At 33.7% G+C, this 16,494-nt stretch overlaps 1 protein-coding gene and 1 long non-coding RNA gene across 3 annotated transcripts; both read left to right on the forward strand.

Annotated features, from left to right (window-relative positions):
• LOC18602771 (vesicle-associated membrane protein 721) lies at window positions 2,210-15,194 on the forward strand. 2 transcript variants are annotated; one of them, XM_018119418.1, is made up of 5 exons: window positions 2,210-2,270; window positions 9,198-9,339; window positions 9,418-9,538; window positions 9,711-9,773; window positions 14,758-15,194. In XM_018119418.1, the coding sequence occupies exons 1-5, from the start codon at window positions 2,225-2,227 to the stop codon at window positions 14,899-14,901; spliced, it is 516 nt and encodes a 171-aa protein (XP_017974907.1). In that variant the 5' UTR covers window positions 2,210-2,224; the 3' UTR covers window positions 14,902-15,194. The 2 variants fall into 2 exon arrangements, with proteins under 2 accessions (XP_017974907.1, XP_017974906.1); XM_018119417.1 differs by lacking the exon at window positions 14,758-15,194 and adding an exon at window positions 10,022-10,429.
• On the forward strand, window positions 2,278-4,410 carry LOC108661750. Its single transcript, XR_001927527.1, has 2 exons — window positions 2,278-2,858; window positions 3,645-4,410. It is a non-coding gene; the product is annotated as an uncharacterized LOC108661750 (long non-coding RNA).

The raw sequence follows: 16,494 nt of genomic DNA on the forward strand, positions 1-16,494 counted from the left end.
GTAGTTAGTTTTTATTTTGTTCTGATTTTGTTACTTTTTTTAGATTCAATTTGATTTTGATTTTTAGTGTCAGTCCAATTTCATAATTGATCACAATTATGATTAAGCATTCCAAGTTGAAATGCTACCATCATCAATCCATAATATAATATACAGAGTAAATTGAAGCAAATTATTTGAAGAATATTCTGTTGTGGGTTTTTTTAGGGGTGATAGTTTGTTGATTATTCATTATCTCAATGTCAATTCTTTTTTTTTTGGCNATACATCATTATATTTCTTTTTCTGTAACTAATTTATAACAATAATAATCTTAAAAATTATTAAAATTAATAAACAATTCTTGATTCTACTAATTTAAATTTTTTATACAAAACTTTTAACATCAATTGTTCATAAAATTTACAAATCTGTCGTGTATAGTCTGTATTTTTCTAATTTTATAAATGAAAATAAAAAACTACAAAAGTAGTATGTTATAACGATTAAATACCTTTAATTATAATTATTCTCAATCATAATTTCTTATTGCAATGAATACCAAATTGAATTTTGGTTCAAGAAAGATAAGATGCATTTTGAGTAGAAATTTTAAATTCAAATCATAGAGTTCATCACGTGAAAAAGAAAAAAAAAATTTTTTGAATAATTTTGAGAGAAAATGACGTCGTTTGTTGTTAGTCACTTGAAATGAGTGAAATGACGTCGTTCCTTCTTAATGCTTATTTCCCTCCTGCCACACGGTGTCGTTTTAGCAAGTGATAAAACCATCCCTTGAAACCCTGGCCTGTTTCTTTTTCTTCCTCGTCTGGCTAGGACTCTAACCGAGCCGCACCACCTCTCTCCCACGATGGTTCCTGGGTTTCTCTCTCGACCGTCCTTTTCACTTGCCTTAGCTTGTTTTAGACGCCAACCAAACGAAATAGCGTCTTTTCAACGCCAAATTGCCCAACACTATAAAAACCGTTCCCTTTACTCACAAAATCTTAGATCTCAGATTTCAGATATCAAATCTCAGATCGTTTCTTACTCTCTTTGAAGAAATTGTGTTGCGATGGCTGATTTTCGTCTCCAAGGTCTTTGTCAATCTCAATTCACAGAGATTGCTGCTGAAAGAGCTAAAGTAGCTGCAGAGGAATATTTCAAGTCGGGAAACATCGACAGAGCTATTCAGCAAGGGTTCGCAGCACTCGATTTGAACCCCAATTTACGGATCGTGCAGAAGTACATTGCCGCCTATTTGATTCACAAGTTTGCTTCTATGTTAAGTCTTTGCCAGAAAATGAAGGTAGACGATACCAAAGTTCTGTACTCCATTCTTTTTATCGAAGATTGTTCTGCCGTAGTTGATGCTGCGACTATTAGAAAACACTACAAGGAAGTGGTACTATTGGTCCATCCGGACAAGAATGATTCAGTTGCAGCAGATGGTGCTTTCAAGATCGTTCGTCAGGCTTGGGAAACTCTCTTATCTGATCGCAACAAAAGAAGAAAGACTCGATGAGGATGAAGTTTTTTGGTTTGGATTAGATTCATTTTGATATGTATTCAAATTTTTTATGAATAACATGTAGTTAGTTTTTATTTTGTTCTGATTTGGTTACTTTGTTGAGATTCAATTTGATTTTGATTTTTAGTGTCAGTCCAATTTCATAATTGATCACAATTATGATTAAGCATTCCAAGTTAAAATGCTACCATCATCAATCCATAATATAATATACAGAGTAAATTGAAGCAAATTATTTGAAGAATATTCTGATGTGGGTTTTTTAGGCAATGAACGTTTTCTTTAAGCTTTCAGATTTTATTTTGTTAAAATAAATTTCTTTGTGTTATATATTTTGTAAGTCTCTTTCGTTAGCTTGAAATTGAATTCTGGGTTCAAGAGGTTATTGTATTAAGTAACTATGTGTTTTGCTTGCTTCAGTGTTTGTATCGGTGCTGCAGTTATTCACTTTCCTTCTGATTTGATACAATCAAACTAAAAAAAAGAAGGAAAAAAATTTTTTTTCACAAAAGTTACTATAATATTTTTCTTTTTATGGGTGATAGTTTGTTGATTATTCATTATTTCAGTGTCAATTCTTTATTTTTGGCTTAAGTTAAACAGGCATTGAAAAACCAATACTTGCTTGCAAAAGAAGAACCATATCAGTTCTACGTGCCTTTTGATTCTTCAATTGTTATCAAATGCTTGCTCATGTTGTCCAGATGTTCCCAAATGATGTTTCCTTGGGCGATATCATTGACGCTGCAAAGTCTTTCAGGTTTGTTATTCGGTTTTTCTCACTTAGAGGTTGAATCACAATTTATCATATGTTTATTTTTGCATAAGTGTGCATGTGTAGTAGTATAAGGCTGTTAAAGGGAATATAATTTGTCAGTTTTTATACATAGCAAACCCTAAGTGTGATTTCTTGGAAAAGCAGAAGTCCAATAATGGACTATACACGTTCCTCTTTTATCATTACTCATATCTTAGCCTAAATTACTCTTGTTGTTTCTGTGCTAAAAGTAATGCTGCTAATATCTAGTTCTGGCCAACTTTTGCTGAGCTGTTTGCAATAATTGTTGTATACGCATTTATGTAAAGGTACATTTTTTCTTGGGCCTTAATTCACTTACCATGTAGTTCTCTCCTGAATCATGTTTCTGTCCCATTTATAAATGTTAGGCTATGATTTGAATTGCCTTGTTAAGGAAGCATTATCTATTGAAATGTTGCTGGCAGCTATCCTCTAACTTAAGGGTGCAGGAGACACGGTCTTCATTGGAGTGGTTTGTGGGAAAAGTACAAGACATGATTATCTAAATACTTTGAGACGATCTATAGTGAAGGGTTCAAATGAATCAAGGTGAGAGGTTTAAAGAAGCTGATCAGTTTTGCACTTCATTGCCTTTGTCATATAAAAGTTTTAATCTCTATTCACCCACCAAAAAGGAGGAATAGGAAAGAGAATTGCAAAAGTGGAAGCTTTTTTACATTTGCATAATGCCTGATGCAGGCATACGTTTAAGTACTTAGAGAGAGATGAGACAATGGTAGCTCACTTGGTGGGGGAATTGATGCATTCATAAAGCTGTCTCAAAGTTAGCTGCTATCAAAATCTCTATTCAATGTTGTATATACTTTCTAAAATTTGAAGTCTATGTTCCAAATTCTGAGGAAATCATTGGTAGAGATATCACCGGGATCGGATCTCGGTACAATATACATCTCAACACCTGTGGAGAAATGTTAGTTATGTTTCTGTTAGTAGCTTTTGTACTAGTGTAATTTTTATTACAAAAATCAGTCATGTAGGGTGCCTAGTGATTTGATTATGATAATTGATTTCCACGGTAAGATGTACAAGTTTGGGTACTCCAGGACCAGATCTCCATTGCAGTGATGTGGAAAGTTCAAGGAAAACGTTGTCAAGGGTCATAAATATTGTGAAAGAATTAACTCTAGCATTTGTTTTTAATTTACACTAGATCTTCTGTCTGCTCGTGAGTAACGGGTTTTGCTTGTTTTCATGACTTTTTCTTTAAATTTATCATCACTATTCACAATGATATATATGAATGATAATTAAAGATATATTAAAAGATAATGACAAGAAAGTATTGAGTTGTTCAGCTTTAATTATTTGGCACAGGCAATGAGTCAATGAGGGCAAATGCTATTGGCAGTTGTGTTGTGCTCAACCATGGAGGAGGTTGCGCGGTAGACAAGATGCTCATGGAGTTTGCTTCACCGTCAATAATCCATATGATACTTCTATTTGTTGTTATCCTCGTTAATTCATTTTTAATTTTATTATTATTTATCTTTTTAAAAATTGATTTTACTAGAATTCTGATCAATTTTGCTTTTCTAATTTAAATACTGTCTTTTATGGTTTCTTTATGCCTTGTATATTGGTGCACAGTATGATGCATTTAACTTGATATACATAAGATGCACAATATGATACATTTAATTTGATATTGCATTACAGGTAGAAGACTTTAGGCAGCAGGGAACTAAGATGAGAAGAAAGATGTGGCTTCAGAATATGAAGATAAAATTGATTGTTTTGGGTATCCTTATTGCCCTGATTCTTATCATTGTGCTGTCAGTCTGCCACGGCTTCAAATGTTAATCTGTCTTGGATTTCCCTCGTACCGCTCTTGCTGCCAGGGATGTCTTGATAGATTGGTTTGTCTTACTTGTTTTTTTAGGGCATATATTTCTCCCTTTGCTTGCGGTTTAGGATAGGGGGAGGCTTTGTATCTTGGTTGGCTGTATAGGTTATAGTTTGAACTTGTTACGGTAGATAAAAATTTCTATGGAGGATTTCTTCTTTATACTGTGATGGGGGTATACTCGGATTCCTGCATATCATATTTGTCCTTTTGAAATGTTATTAATCTGTTTTTTTGGTTTTTGTCGCTTATCATGTAAATCCTTTTGTATGCATTTCTCTTTTAGACGTAAGAGGAGACAGTTGGTTTTGTAAAATTTTTTAATGCTTAGGAGCCTATGGTTGCATGAGTAGCTCGGTGTCTTTGCCTTCCGCAGAGAAGGTCTTCAGCTCTAATGATTAGAGCGATGTGTATGATTGATTTTCCCCGCTCCCCTTGAAGTCTTGTTTTGAGGATCTATTCTTTCTCCAGAGAGAAATTTGGGGAATAAGTAAAGAATTTTGATGAAGGGTTGTTTTGTCAAAAAATAAAAAACTAGTTTGACTACGAAACAAATCGAATTTTATACGGTAGTTGGTTCTTTTTCGATTTTACATTATTCCAATAAAAGGAGTTAGCATATTTTTGCTTGAAAACAATCCAATTTGAGTTTCTAACCTTAAATCGAGTTTGAGCAATGAAAATTAATGTCTACATGAACAGATTATAATATGTGAACAACTGTAGCAATGATGTGTTTTGTGCATAATATGTTGAGATTAGATCCCACTATTAGAAAAACTAATGTCTAACTCAAATTTTAACATTTTGAAATTCTTTCAATATTAAATACTTGAAAACCTTATGTCCGTTGTTGGCTGGATCGTCTTTGTCCCATTATCCTCTCTAACCCATCCTTTTTACGTGTTTTAAAATTATAAATAATATATATATATATATTTATATATTGTAAAACAAAAAAATTATAATAATTAATATTTTATAAATGAAAATAAAAGATTACAAAAGTAATCTGTTATAACAATTAAATATCTTTAATTATAATTATTCTCAATCATAATTTCTTATTGCAGTCAATACCCAATTGAATTTTGGTTCAAGTAAGAAAGATAAGATGCATTTTGAATAGAAATTTTAAATTCAAATCATAGAGATCATCACGAAAAAAAGAAAAAAATAAAAATTTCGTATAGTTTACAGAGAAATCCCAGCAAAGAATATGACGTCGTTTATTTTTAATCACTTGCAATGAGTGAAATGACGTCGTTTCCTTCTTGAAGCTTATTTCTCTCCTACCACACGGTGTCGTTTTATCAAGTGATAAAAGCATCCCTTGAAACCTCAGCCTGCTTCTTTTTCCCCGCTTGTCTGGCTAGGACTCTTACCGAGCCGCACCACCTCTCTTCCACGATGGTTCCTGGGTTTCTCTCCCGGCCTTCCGTTCTCGAGCCGCAACTCCTGATCACTTGCTTTAGCTTACTTTAGACGCTAACCAAACAAGATAGCTTTTTTTCAACGCCAAATTGCCCAACACTCTAAAAACCGTTCCCTTATCTCACAAATCTTAGATCTCAGATTTCAGATATCAAATATCAGATCGTTTCTTACTTTCCTTGAAGAAATTGTGTTGTGATGGCCGATTTTCGTCTTCAAGGTATTTGTCAATCTCAATTCACAGAGATTGCTGCTGAAAGAGCTAAAGTAGCTGCGGAAGAATATTTCAAGTTGGGAAACATCGACAGGGCTATTCAGCAAGGGTTCGCAGCACTCGATTTGAACCCCAATTTACGGATCGTGCAGAAGTACATTGCCGCCTATTTGATTCACAAGTTTGCTTCTATGTTAAGTCTTTGCCAGAAAATGAAGGTAGACGATACCAAAGTTCTGTACTCCATTCTTTTTATCGAAGATTGTTCTGCCGTAGTTGATGCTGCGACTATTAGAAAACACTACAAAGAAGTGGTACTATTGGTCCATCCGGACAAGAATGATTCAGTTGCAGCAGATGGTGCTTTCAAGATCGTTCGTCAGGCTTGGGAAACTCTCTTATCTGATCACAACAAAAGAAGAAAGACTCTACGAAGATGAAGTTCTTTGGTTTGGATTAGATTCATTTTGATATGTATTCAAATTTTTTATGAATAATATGTAGTTAGTTTTTATTTTGTTCTGATTTTGTTACTTTTCTTAGATTCAATTTGATTTGATTTTTAGTGTCAGTCCAATTTCATAATTAATCACAATTATGATTAAGCATTCCAAGTTAAAATGCTACCATCATCAATCCATAATATAATATACAGAGTAAATTGAAGCAAATTATTTGAAGAACATTCTGATGTGGATTTTTTAGGCAATGAACATTTTTTTAAGTTTTTAGAATTTTTTTGGTTAATTTTGTTAAAATAAATTGCTTTGTGTTATATATTTTGTAAGTCTTTTTTGTTAGTTTGAAATTGAATTCTGGGTTCAATATGTTATTGTATTAAGAAACTATGTGTTTTGCTTGCTTTAGTGTTTGTATCGGTGCTGCAGTTGTTCACTTTCCATACAATCAAATTAAAAAAAAAAGGGAAAAAAATCAAAATTTTCACAAAAGTTACCGTAATATATTTCTTTTTAGGGGTGATAGTTTGTTGATTATTCATTATTTCAATGTCAATTCTTTTTTTTTTTGGCTCAAGTTAAACAGGCATTGAAAAACCAATACTTGCTTGCAAAAGAAGAACCATATTGGTTCTATGTGTCTTTTGATTCTTCAATTGTTATCAATTGCTTGCTCATTTGTCCAGATGTTCCCAAATGATGTTTACTTAGGCGAAATCATTGATGCTGTAAAGTCTTTCAGGTTTGTTATTCGGTTTTTCTCACTCAGAGGTTGAATCACAATTTATCATATGTTTATTTTGGCATAAGTGTGCATGTGTAGTGGTAATAAGGCTGCTAAAGGGAATATAATTTGTCAGTTTTTATACATAGCAAACCCTAAGTGTGATTTCCTGGAAAAGCAGAAGTCCAAGAATGGACTATACACTTTCCTCTTTATCTTTACTCATATCTTAGTGTTTTACTTTCCAAAATGAAAGTTACCTCCATCTCAACCTTACTGCTATCTGCCCTAAAGACAACCTTACATCCCATTCATATCCATTTATTCATCAATTTATGGTCGCATCACATGATTTATCTATTAGCAACCAATATTCTTCTTTCAGACTTTCAGTCAAAGTTCTTATTGACAGGAAGAGGTTTAACCTGAAACAGCAACCTGCCTGGCCTTCTTTTGGCTCATTTGAACCTTTAACCTGTTTTCCTGGGCAGTCACCATTGATTATAAGCCTAAATTACTCTTGTTGTTTCTGTGCTAAAAGTAATGCTGCTAATGTCTAGTTCTGGCCAACTTTTGCTGAGCTGTTTGCAATAATTGTCGTATACACATTTATGTAAAGGTACATTTTTTCTTGGGCCTTAATTCGCATACCACGTAGTTCTCTCCTGAATCATTTTTTTGTCCCATTTGTAAATGTTAGGCTATGATTTGAATTGCCTTGTTAAGGAGGCATTATCTATTGAAATGTTGCTGGCAGCTATCCTCTAACTTAAGGGTGCAGGAGACACGGTCTTCATTGGAGTGGTTGTGTTGGTTTATCTGAATCTTTACTGCATAAGTGTCTGGTGAAATGAATCAATAAAAAGAAGCAAAATCATTAAGGGGATTTTTAGTGTGAATGTGTAACTTAGGGGTGATAATGTTTTATTTTTTCCTGTTTAAATGAGATGATAATGTTTTATTTGAATGTATATAGCATGAATCAGAAAAGTTGCGATAATGAGGGATATTGTATCGTTTGAGGGTGGTGGTTGTCGGTTATTTTGATAGACAAATGGAGGTAATATTTGGATTCGGGTGCATTAATGAGATGACTCTAAAAATTATGAGGTTAATGTAGCATAAGGTTCACATAATTTATAATGCCATAATCATAAATAAGCCCTTCACATGTGATAAAATCCTCACTTAAGCCCTTATTGTTTTGTTTGCGTCAATTGAGTCCCCAACCTATTATTTTGATGTCAAATGAATCCAATTTGAATGGGAAATGCTGACATCGCTAAAGGTGTGACTTATTCCAACATACATGAGTTAATTGGGGACATTTGAAATGTCAGCATTTCCATCTAAATTGGATTCAGTTGACACCAAATGATAGGTTGATGGCTCGATTGACACAAATAAAATAATAAAGGCTTAAGTGAGAATTTTACCATAATTTGAGAGCTTATTTTGTTATTATGCCATTTATAATTTACGAGAAGCATTCTTGTCTGAAGTATGTTTCATTTTAATTGTTACTTCTATGCTTTTCCCTTTTCTCTTTTCCTTAGCTAGCCGCATTTCATGTTGATTTTTTCCGGCCCTCCCAAAAGTCAATGTCTGTTTGATGTTTCCATTCCTGCATCTATATGTGCTTTGGATCTGGATTGGTTCCAAGGACCATGCATGGAAGTTAGTTCTATGCTGATGTTACCAAATGAATGCTTAATATGTAGTAAAGAATGATGTTGAAAAGCAAAAGGATCTTGTGAAGACGTAACTAGTATCAAACATGGTAAACTGAGCAGCACCTGCCGACACATTGTTAGTTACGTGTTTTGTCAAGGACCTCACCCTCTAATCATACCCATGGATGAGGCATATCCAGGTCACTGTCTGATTGATCAATTGCAGCTGGCTGCTGCTTTTTAGCTTCTCTGTGGGTGCATGTGTTAACAAGTGTGTGCATATTGATGTTAGTTTTAAAGCTGTCGATGATATGCATAATGGATTACATTTAGAAAAGAAAACGGAGAGAAGGTTATTTTTTTTATCTAAGCATGTTGGTTTTGATCATAGATCTGGATGCTGACTTCTGGTTTGAATTTGTTGAATGTGGCTTTAGTAGGAAATGAATGCTTATTGCCGTAAATCCTGATTTCTTTAATTGTTCTCATACTCATTTTGTCAAATACATTTGGTGCTGCAGCCTACTGTGTAGTAGCAGTTGAATCTGCTGGCAGGCAAGTTCCAATTGCATTTCTGGAACGAGTCAAGGAAGACTTCAACGAGACATATGGTGGAGGAAAAGCTGCAACTGCTCCCCCGGATAGCGTGAATAGAGAATTTGGGTATTTAACTGTCTTTATTTTTCTCGTAGATTTATTGTTCACTTCTTCGTGACATGCTTAGCTCTTTATACATAATAGGTCCAAATTGAAGGAGCATATGCAGTATTGTGTGGACCATCCTGAAGAGATCAGCAAACTTGCCAAAGTGAAGGCTCAAGTTTCTGAAGTCAAGGGTGTTATGATAGAAAACATTGAGAAGGTAATAGGCTGCTGCTGATGTTGTAGCTGTTCTAGAGGTAGTTTGAGGGTTAAAACATGATAAGATGCACATCCAGCTTCTGCAAGTTGCTAGACGCGTTATAAAATTGAAAGCACTTCAGATATATTGCATGTGGTGTGTTGTTTTGTTAGTAACATTTGGCTTTGGCCAGGTCCTTGATCGTGGTGAGAAAATTGAGTTGCTGGTGGATAAAACGGAGAACCTTCGCTCACAGGTTAGTCATATTCAAACTGCATTTTATGGGTAACTGAAACAATGACTTAATTGTGTTTTGGTGAAGCCATTGCCTTTCAAAGTTGGTTTTAAAACTTATTAGGATTCTGATCAATTTCGGTTTTCTAATTTAAATACCGTCTTTTATGGTTTCTTGATGCCTTGTATATTGGCGCACAGTATGATGCATTTAACTTGATATACGTAAGATGCAGAATATGATACATTTAATTTGATATTGCATTACAGGCGCAAGACTTTAGGCAGCAGGGAACTAAGATGAGACGAAAGATGTGGCTTCAGAATATGAAGATAAAATTGATTGTTTTGGGTATCCTTATTGCTCGATTCTTATCATTGTGCTGTCAGTCTGCCATGGCTTTAAATGTTAATCTGTCCTGGATTTCCCGGGTACAGCTCTTGCTGCCCGGGTTGTCTTGATAGATTGGTTTGTCTTACATGTTTTTGAAGGGCATATATTTCTCCCTTTGCTAGCCTTTTAGGATAGGGGGAGGCTTTGTATCTTGGTTGGCTGTATAGGTTATAGTTTGAACTTGTTGCGGTAGATAAAAATTTCTACGGAGGATTTCTTCTTTATATTGTAATGGGGGAATACTCGGATGCCTGCATAATGTTATTAATCTGTTTTTTTTTTTTCTCTCTCTCTTATCATGTAAATCCTTTTATATGCTTTTCTTTAGAGGTAAGTGGACACAGTTGGTTTTGTTAAATTTTTTAATGCTTTGGAGCCTATGGTTGCATGAGTAGCTCGGTGTCTTTACCGTCCGCATGGAAGGTCTTTAGCTCTAATGATTAGAGAGATGTGTATGATTGATTTTCCCCCGCTTACTTTGAAGTCTTGTTTTGAGGATCTATTCTTTCTCCATAGAGAAATTTGGGGAATAAGTAAAGAATGTTGATGAGGGGTTGTTTTGTTAAAAAAAAGAAAAAAGTTTGTTAAAAAATTAGTTTTACTATAAAAACAAATCGAATTTTATTTGACAATTGGTTCCCTTTCGATTTTACATTATTCAAATAAAAAGAGTTAGATTATTTTTGCTTGAAAACGACTCAATTTGTGTTTCTAATGATACAAACTATTAAGAACAGTGTAAATCGAGTTTGAGTAATGGAAACTAATGTCCATAGAACAGATTATAATATATAAAAAATTGTAGCAATGATGTGAAGTAGAAGCACTACTGTCTTCGCGGTTTTGTACATAATATGCTAAGATTAGATGCCACAATTGAAAAAATTAAGGCTTAATACAAATTTTAACATTTTTGAATTTTTTCAATATTAAATATCTAAAAACCTGATGCCTGTTGTTGGCTGGAGCATCCTTGTCCCATTATCTCTTTGACCCACCTGTTTACGTGCTTAAAATATATATATATATATATATATATTATATAACAAAGTAATTTTTTGTAATTGATATTTTATAAATAAAAATAAAAGATTACAGAAGTAGTTAGGTACAATAATTAAATACTTTTAATTATAATTATTCTCAATCATAATTTCTTATTGCAATCAACACCAATTTGAATTTTGGTTCAAATAAGAAAGATAAGATGCATTTTGAGTAGAAATTTTAAATTCAAATCATAGAGTTCATAAAGAGAAAAAGAAAAAATAAAAATTTCGTATAATTTACAGAGAAAATGACGTGGTTTATTGTCAATGGCTTGAAATGAGTTACATGACGTCGTTTCCTTCTTAATGCTTATTTCTCTCCCCTCACACGGTGTCGTTTTACCAAGCAATAAATGCATCCCGTGAAACCCTGGCCTGTTTCTTTTTCTTCCTTGTCTGGCTAGGACTCTAACCGAGCCGCACCACATCTCTTCCACGATGGTTCCTGGGTTTCTCTCTCGACCGTCCTTTTCACTTGCCTTAGCTTGTTTTAGACGCCAACCAAACGAAATAGCGTCTTTTCAACGCCAAATTGCCCAACACTATAAAAACCGTTCCCTTATCTCACAAATCTTAGATCTCAGATTTCAGATATCAAATCTCGGATCGTTTCTTACTCTCTTTGAAGAAATTGTGTTGCGATGGCTGATTTTCGTCTTCAAGGTATTTTTCAATCTCAATTCACAGAGATTGCTGCTGAAAGAGCTAAAGTAGCTGCAGAGGAATACTTCAAGTCGGGAAACATCGACAGGGCTATTCAGCAAGGGTTCGCAGCACTCGATTTGAACCCCAATTTACGGATCGTGCAGAAGTACATTGCCGCCTATTTGATTCACAAGTTTGCTTCTATGTTAAGTCTTTGCCAGAAAATGAAGGTAGACGATACCAAAGTTCTGTACTCCATTCTTTTTATCGAAGATTGTTCTGCCGTAGTTGATGCTGCGACTATTAGAAAACACTACAAGGAAGTGGTACTATTGGTCCATCCGGACAAGAATGATTCAGTTGCAGCAGATGGTGCTTTCAAGATCGTTCGTCAGGCTTGGGAAACTCTCTTATCTGATCACAACAAAAGAAGAAAGACTCGATGAAGATGAAGTTTTTTGGTTTGGATTAGATTCATTTTGAATGTATTCAAATTTTTTTATGAATAATATGTAGTTACTTTTTATTTTGTTCTGATTTTGTTACTTTTTTTAGATTCAATTTGATTTTGATTTTTAGTGTCAGTCCAATTTCATAATTGATCACAATTATGATTAAGCATTCCAAGTTAAAATGCTACCATCATCAATCCATAATATAATATACAGAGTAAATTGAAGCAAATTATTTGAAGAATATTCTGATGTGGGTTTTTTAGGCAATGAACTTTTTCTTTAAGATTTTAGATTTTTTTTTGTTTAATTTTGTTAAAATAAATTGCTTTGTGTTATATATTTTGTAAGTCTTTTTCGTTAGTTTGAAATTGAATTCTGGGTTCAAGAGGTTATTGTATTAAGAAACTATGTGTTTTGCTTGCTTCAGTGTTTGTATCGGTGCTGCAGTTATTCACTTTCTTTCTGATTTGATACAATCAAACTAAAAAAATAAAATTTTCACAAAAGTTACTATAATATATTTCTTTTTATGGGTGATAGTTTGCTGATTATTCATTCTGTCAATGTCAGTTCTTTTTTGGCTCAAGTTAAACAGGCATTGAAAAACCAATACTTGCTTGCAAAGAACCACATTGATTCTACGTGTCTTTTGATTCTTCAATTGTTATCAAATGCTTGCTCATTTTGTCTAGATGTTCCCAAATGATGTTTACTTGGGCGATATCATTGATGCTGCAAAGTCTTTCAGGTTTGTTATTCGGTTTTTCTCACTTAGAGGTTGAATCACAATTTATCATATGTTTATTTTTGCATAAGTGTGCATGTGTAGTAGTATAAGGCTGTTAAAGGGAATATAATTTGTCAGTTTTTATACATAGCAAACCCTGAGTGTGATTTCTTGGAAAAGCAAAAGTCCAATAATGGACTATACACGTTCCTCTTTTATCATTACTCATATCTTAGCCTAAATTACTCTTGTTGTTTCTGTGCTAAAAGTAATGCTGCTAATATCTAGTTCTGGCCAACTTTTGCTGAGCTGTTTGCAATAATTGTTGTATACACATTTATGTAAAGGTACATTTTTTCTTGGTCCTTAATTCATGTACCATGTAGTTCTCTCCTGAATCATTTTTTTGTCCCATTTGTAAATGTTAGGCTATGATTTGAATTGCCTTGTTAAGGAAGCATTATCTATTGAAATGTTGCTGGCAGCTATCCTCTAACTTAAGGGTGCAGGAGACACGGTCTTCATTGGAGTGGTTTGTGGGAAAAGTACAAGACATGATTACCTAAATACTTTGAGACGATCTATAGTGAAGAGTACAAATAAATCAAGGTGATAGGTTTAAAGAAGCTGATCAGTTTTGCACTTCATTGCCTTTGTCATATAAAAGTTTTAATCTCTATTCACCCACCAAAAAGGAGGAATAGGAAAGAAAATTGCAAAAGTGGAAGCTTTTTTACATTTGCATAATGCCTGATGCACGCATACGTTTAAGCACTTAGAGAGAGATGAGACAATGGTAGCTCACTTGGTGGGGGAATTGATGCATTCATAAAGCTGTCTCAAAGTTAGCTGCTATTAAAATCTCTATTCAATGTTCTATATACTTACTAAAATTTGAAGTCTATGTTCCAAATTCTGAGGAAATCATTGGTAGAGATATCACCTGGATCGGATCCTGGTACAAATACATCTCAACACCTGTGGAGAAATGTTAGTTATGTTTCTGTTAGTAGCTTTTGTACTAGTGTAATTTTCATTACATAAATCAGTCATGTAGGGTGCCTAGTGATTTGATTATGATAATTGATTTCCACGGTAAGATGTACAAGTTTGGGTACTCCAGGACCAGATCTCCATTGCAGTGATGTGCAAAGTTCAAGGAAAACTTTGTCAAGGGTCATAAATATTGTGAAAGGGTTAACTCTAGCATTTGTTTTTAATTTACACTAGATCTTCTGTCTGCTCGTGAGTAACGGGTTTTGCTTGTTTTCATGACTTTTTCTTTAAATTTATCATCACTATTCACCATGATATAGATGAATGATAATTAAAGATATATTAAAAGATAATGACAAGAAAATATTGAGTTGTTCAGCTTTAATTATTTGGCACAGGCAATGAGTCAATGAGGGCAAATGCTATTGGCAGTTGTGTTGTGCTCAACCATGGAGGAGGTTGCGCGGTAGACAAGATGCTCATGGAGTTTGCTTCACTGTCAATAATCCCTATGATACTTCTATTTGTTGTTATCCTCATTAATTCATTTTTAATTTTATTATTATTTATCTTTTTAAAAATTGATTTTACTAGAATTCTGATCAATTTTGCTTTTCTAATTTAAATACTGTCTTTTATGGTTTCTTTATGCCTTGTATATTGGTGCACAATATGATGCATTTAACTTGATATACATAAGATGCACAATATGATACATTTAATTTGATATTGCATTACAGGTACAAGACTTTAGGCAGCAGGGAACTAAGATGAGAAGAAAGATGTGGCTTCAGAATATGAAGATAAAATTGATTGTTTTGGGTATCCTTATTGCCCTGATTCTTATCATTGTGCTGTCAGTCTGCCATGGCTTCAAATGTTAATCTGTCTTGGATTTCCCTTGTACCGCTCTTGCTGCCTGGGTTGTCTTGATAGATTGGTTTGTCTTACTTGTTTTTTTAGGGCATATATTTCTCCCTTTGCTAGCCTTTTAGGATAGGGGGAGGCTTTGTATCTTGGTTGGCTGTATAGGTTATAGTTTGAACTTGTTACGGTAGATAAAAATTTCTATGGAGGATTTCTTCTTTATATTGTAATGGGGGATTACTCGGATGCCTGCATATCATATTTGTCCTTTTGAAATGTTATTAATCTGTTTTTTTGTTTTTCTCGCTTATCATGCAAATCCTTTTATATGCATTTCTCTTTTAGAGGTAAGAGGACAAGGTTGGTTCTGTAAAAATTTTTAATGCTTAGGAGACTACGGTTGCATGAGTAGCTCAGTGTCTTCGCCTTCCGCAGGGAAGGTCTTTAGCTCTAATGATTAAAGCGATGTGTATGATTGATTTTCTCCCACTACCTTTGAAGTCTTGTTTTGAGGATCTATTCTTTCTACGGAGAGAAATTTGGGGAATAAGTAAGGGATGTTGACGAATGGTTGTTTTGTCAAAAAAAAAAAAAAATGGTTTGTTAAAACACTAGTTTGACAACGAAACAAATTGAATTTTATTTGGTAGTCGGTTCGATTTTTCTTTATTAAAATCAAAGGCGTTAGTATATTTTTGCTTGAAAACGATTTAATTTGAGTTTTTAATCGTAAATCGAGTTTGAGTAATGGAAACTAATGTCCACAAGAATATATTATAATATATGAAAAATTGTAGCTATGATGTGAAGCAAAAGTACTATTGTGCTCATGATTTTGTATATAATATGTTGAGATTAGGTCCTACTATTAGAAAAATTAAAATTTAATTCAAATTTTAACATCTTGAAATTCGTTCAATATTAAATACTTAAAAACTTAATGCCCGCTGTTAACTGAATCATCTTTGTATCATTATCCTCTCTAATCTTTTTTTTTTTGCTTAAAATATATATATATATTATATAACAAAAGATTTTTAATAGTTGGTATTTTATGAATGAAAACAAAAGACTACAAAGTAGTCTGTTATAACAATTAAATACCTTTAATTATAATTATTCTCTATCATAGTTTCTTATTGCAATTAATACCAAATTGAATTTTGATTCAAGTAAGAAAGATAAGATGCGTTTTGAGTAGAAATTTTAAATTCAAATTATAGAGTTCATCACGAGAAAGAGAAACAATAAAATTTCGTATAATTTACAAAAAAAATGACGTCGTTTATTATTAATCACTTGAAATGAATGGCATGACGACGTTTCCTTCTTAATGCTTATTTCTCTCCTGCTACACGGTGTCGTTTTACCAAGTAATAAAAGCATCCCTTGAAACCCTAGCCTCTTTCTTTTTCTCCGCTGGTCTCGGTAAGACTCTAACCGAGCCGCACCACCTCTCTTCCACGATGGTTCCTGGGTTTCTCTCCCGGCCCTCCTTTCTCGAGCCGCAACTCCTGATCACTTGCCTTCGCTTGTTTTAGACGCCAAGCAAACAAGATAGCTTTTTTCCAACGCCAAATTGCCCAACAATATAAAAACCCTCCCTTTAC

This window comes from Theobroma cacao, chromosome 4 (assembly GCF_000208745.1).
Source record: "Theobroma cacao cultivar B97-61/B2 chromosome 4, Criollo_cocoa_genome_V2, whole genome shotgun sequence".
Lineage (NCBI taxonomy): Eukaryota > Viridiplantae > Streptophyta > Magnoliopsida > Malvales > Malvaceae > Theobroma > Theobroma cacao.

What these genes read in the sequence shown, in the direction of transcription:
- LOC18602771 (XM_018119417.1), top strand. Translation starts at nt 2,225, where the DNA reads ATGATGTTTCCTTGGGCGATATCATTGACGCTGCAAAGTCTTTCAG. An exon ending in AGCGTGAATAGAGAATTTGG is followed by an intron (nt 9,340 to 9,417) that starts GTATTTAACTGT and finishes TATACATAATAG; the next exon opens with GTCCAAATTGAAGGAGCATA. An exon ending in TGATAGAAAACATTGAGAAG is followed by an intron (nt 9,539 to 9,710) that starts GTAATAGGCTGC and finishes GGCTTTGGCCAG; the next exon opens with GTCCTTGATCGTGGTGAGAA.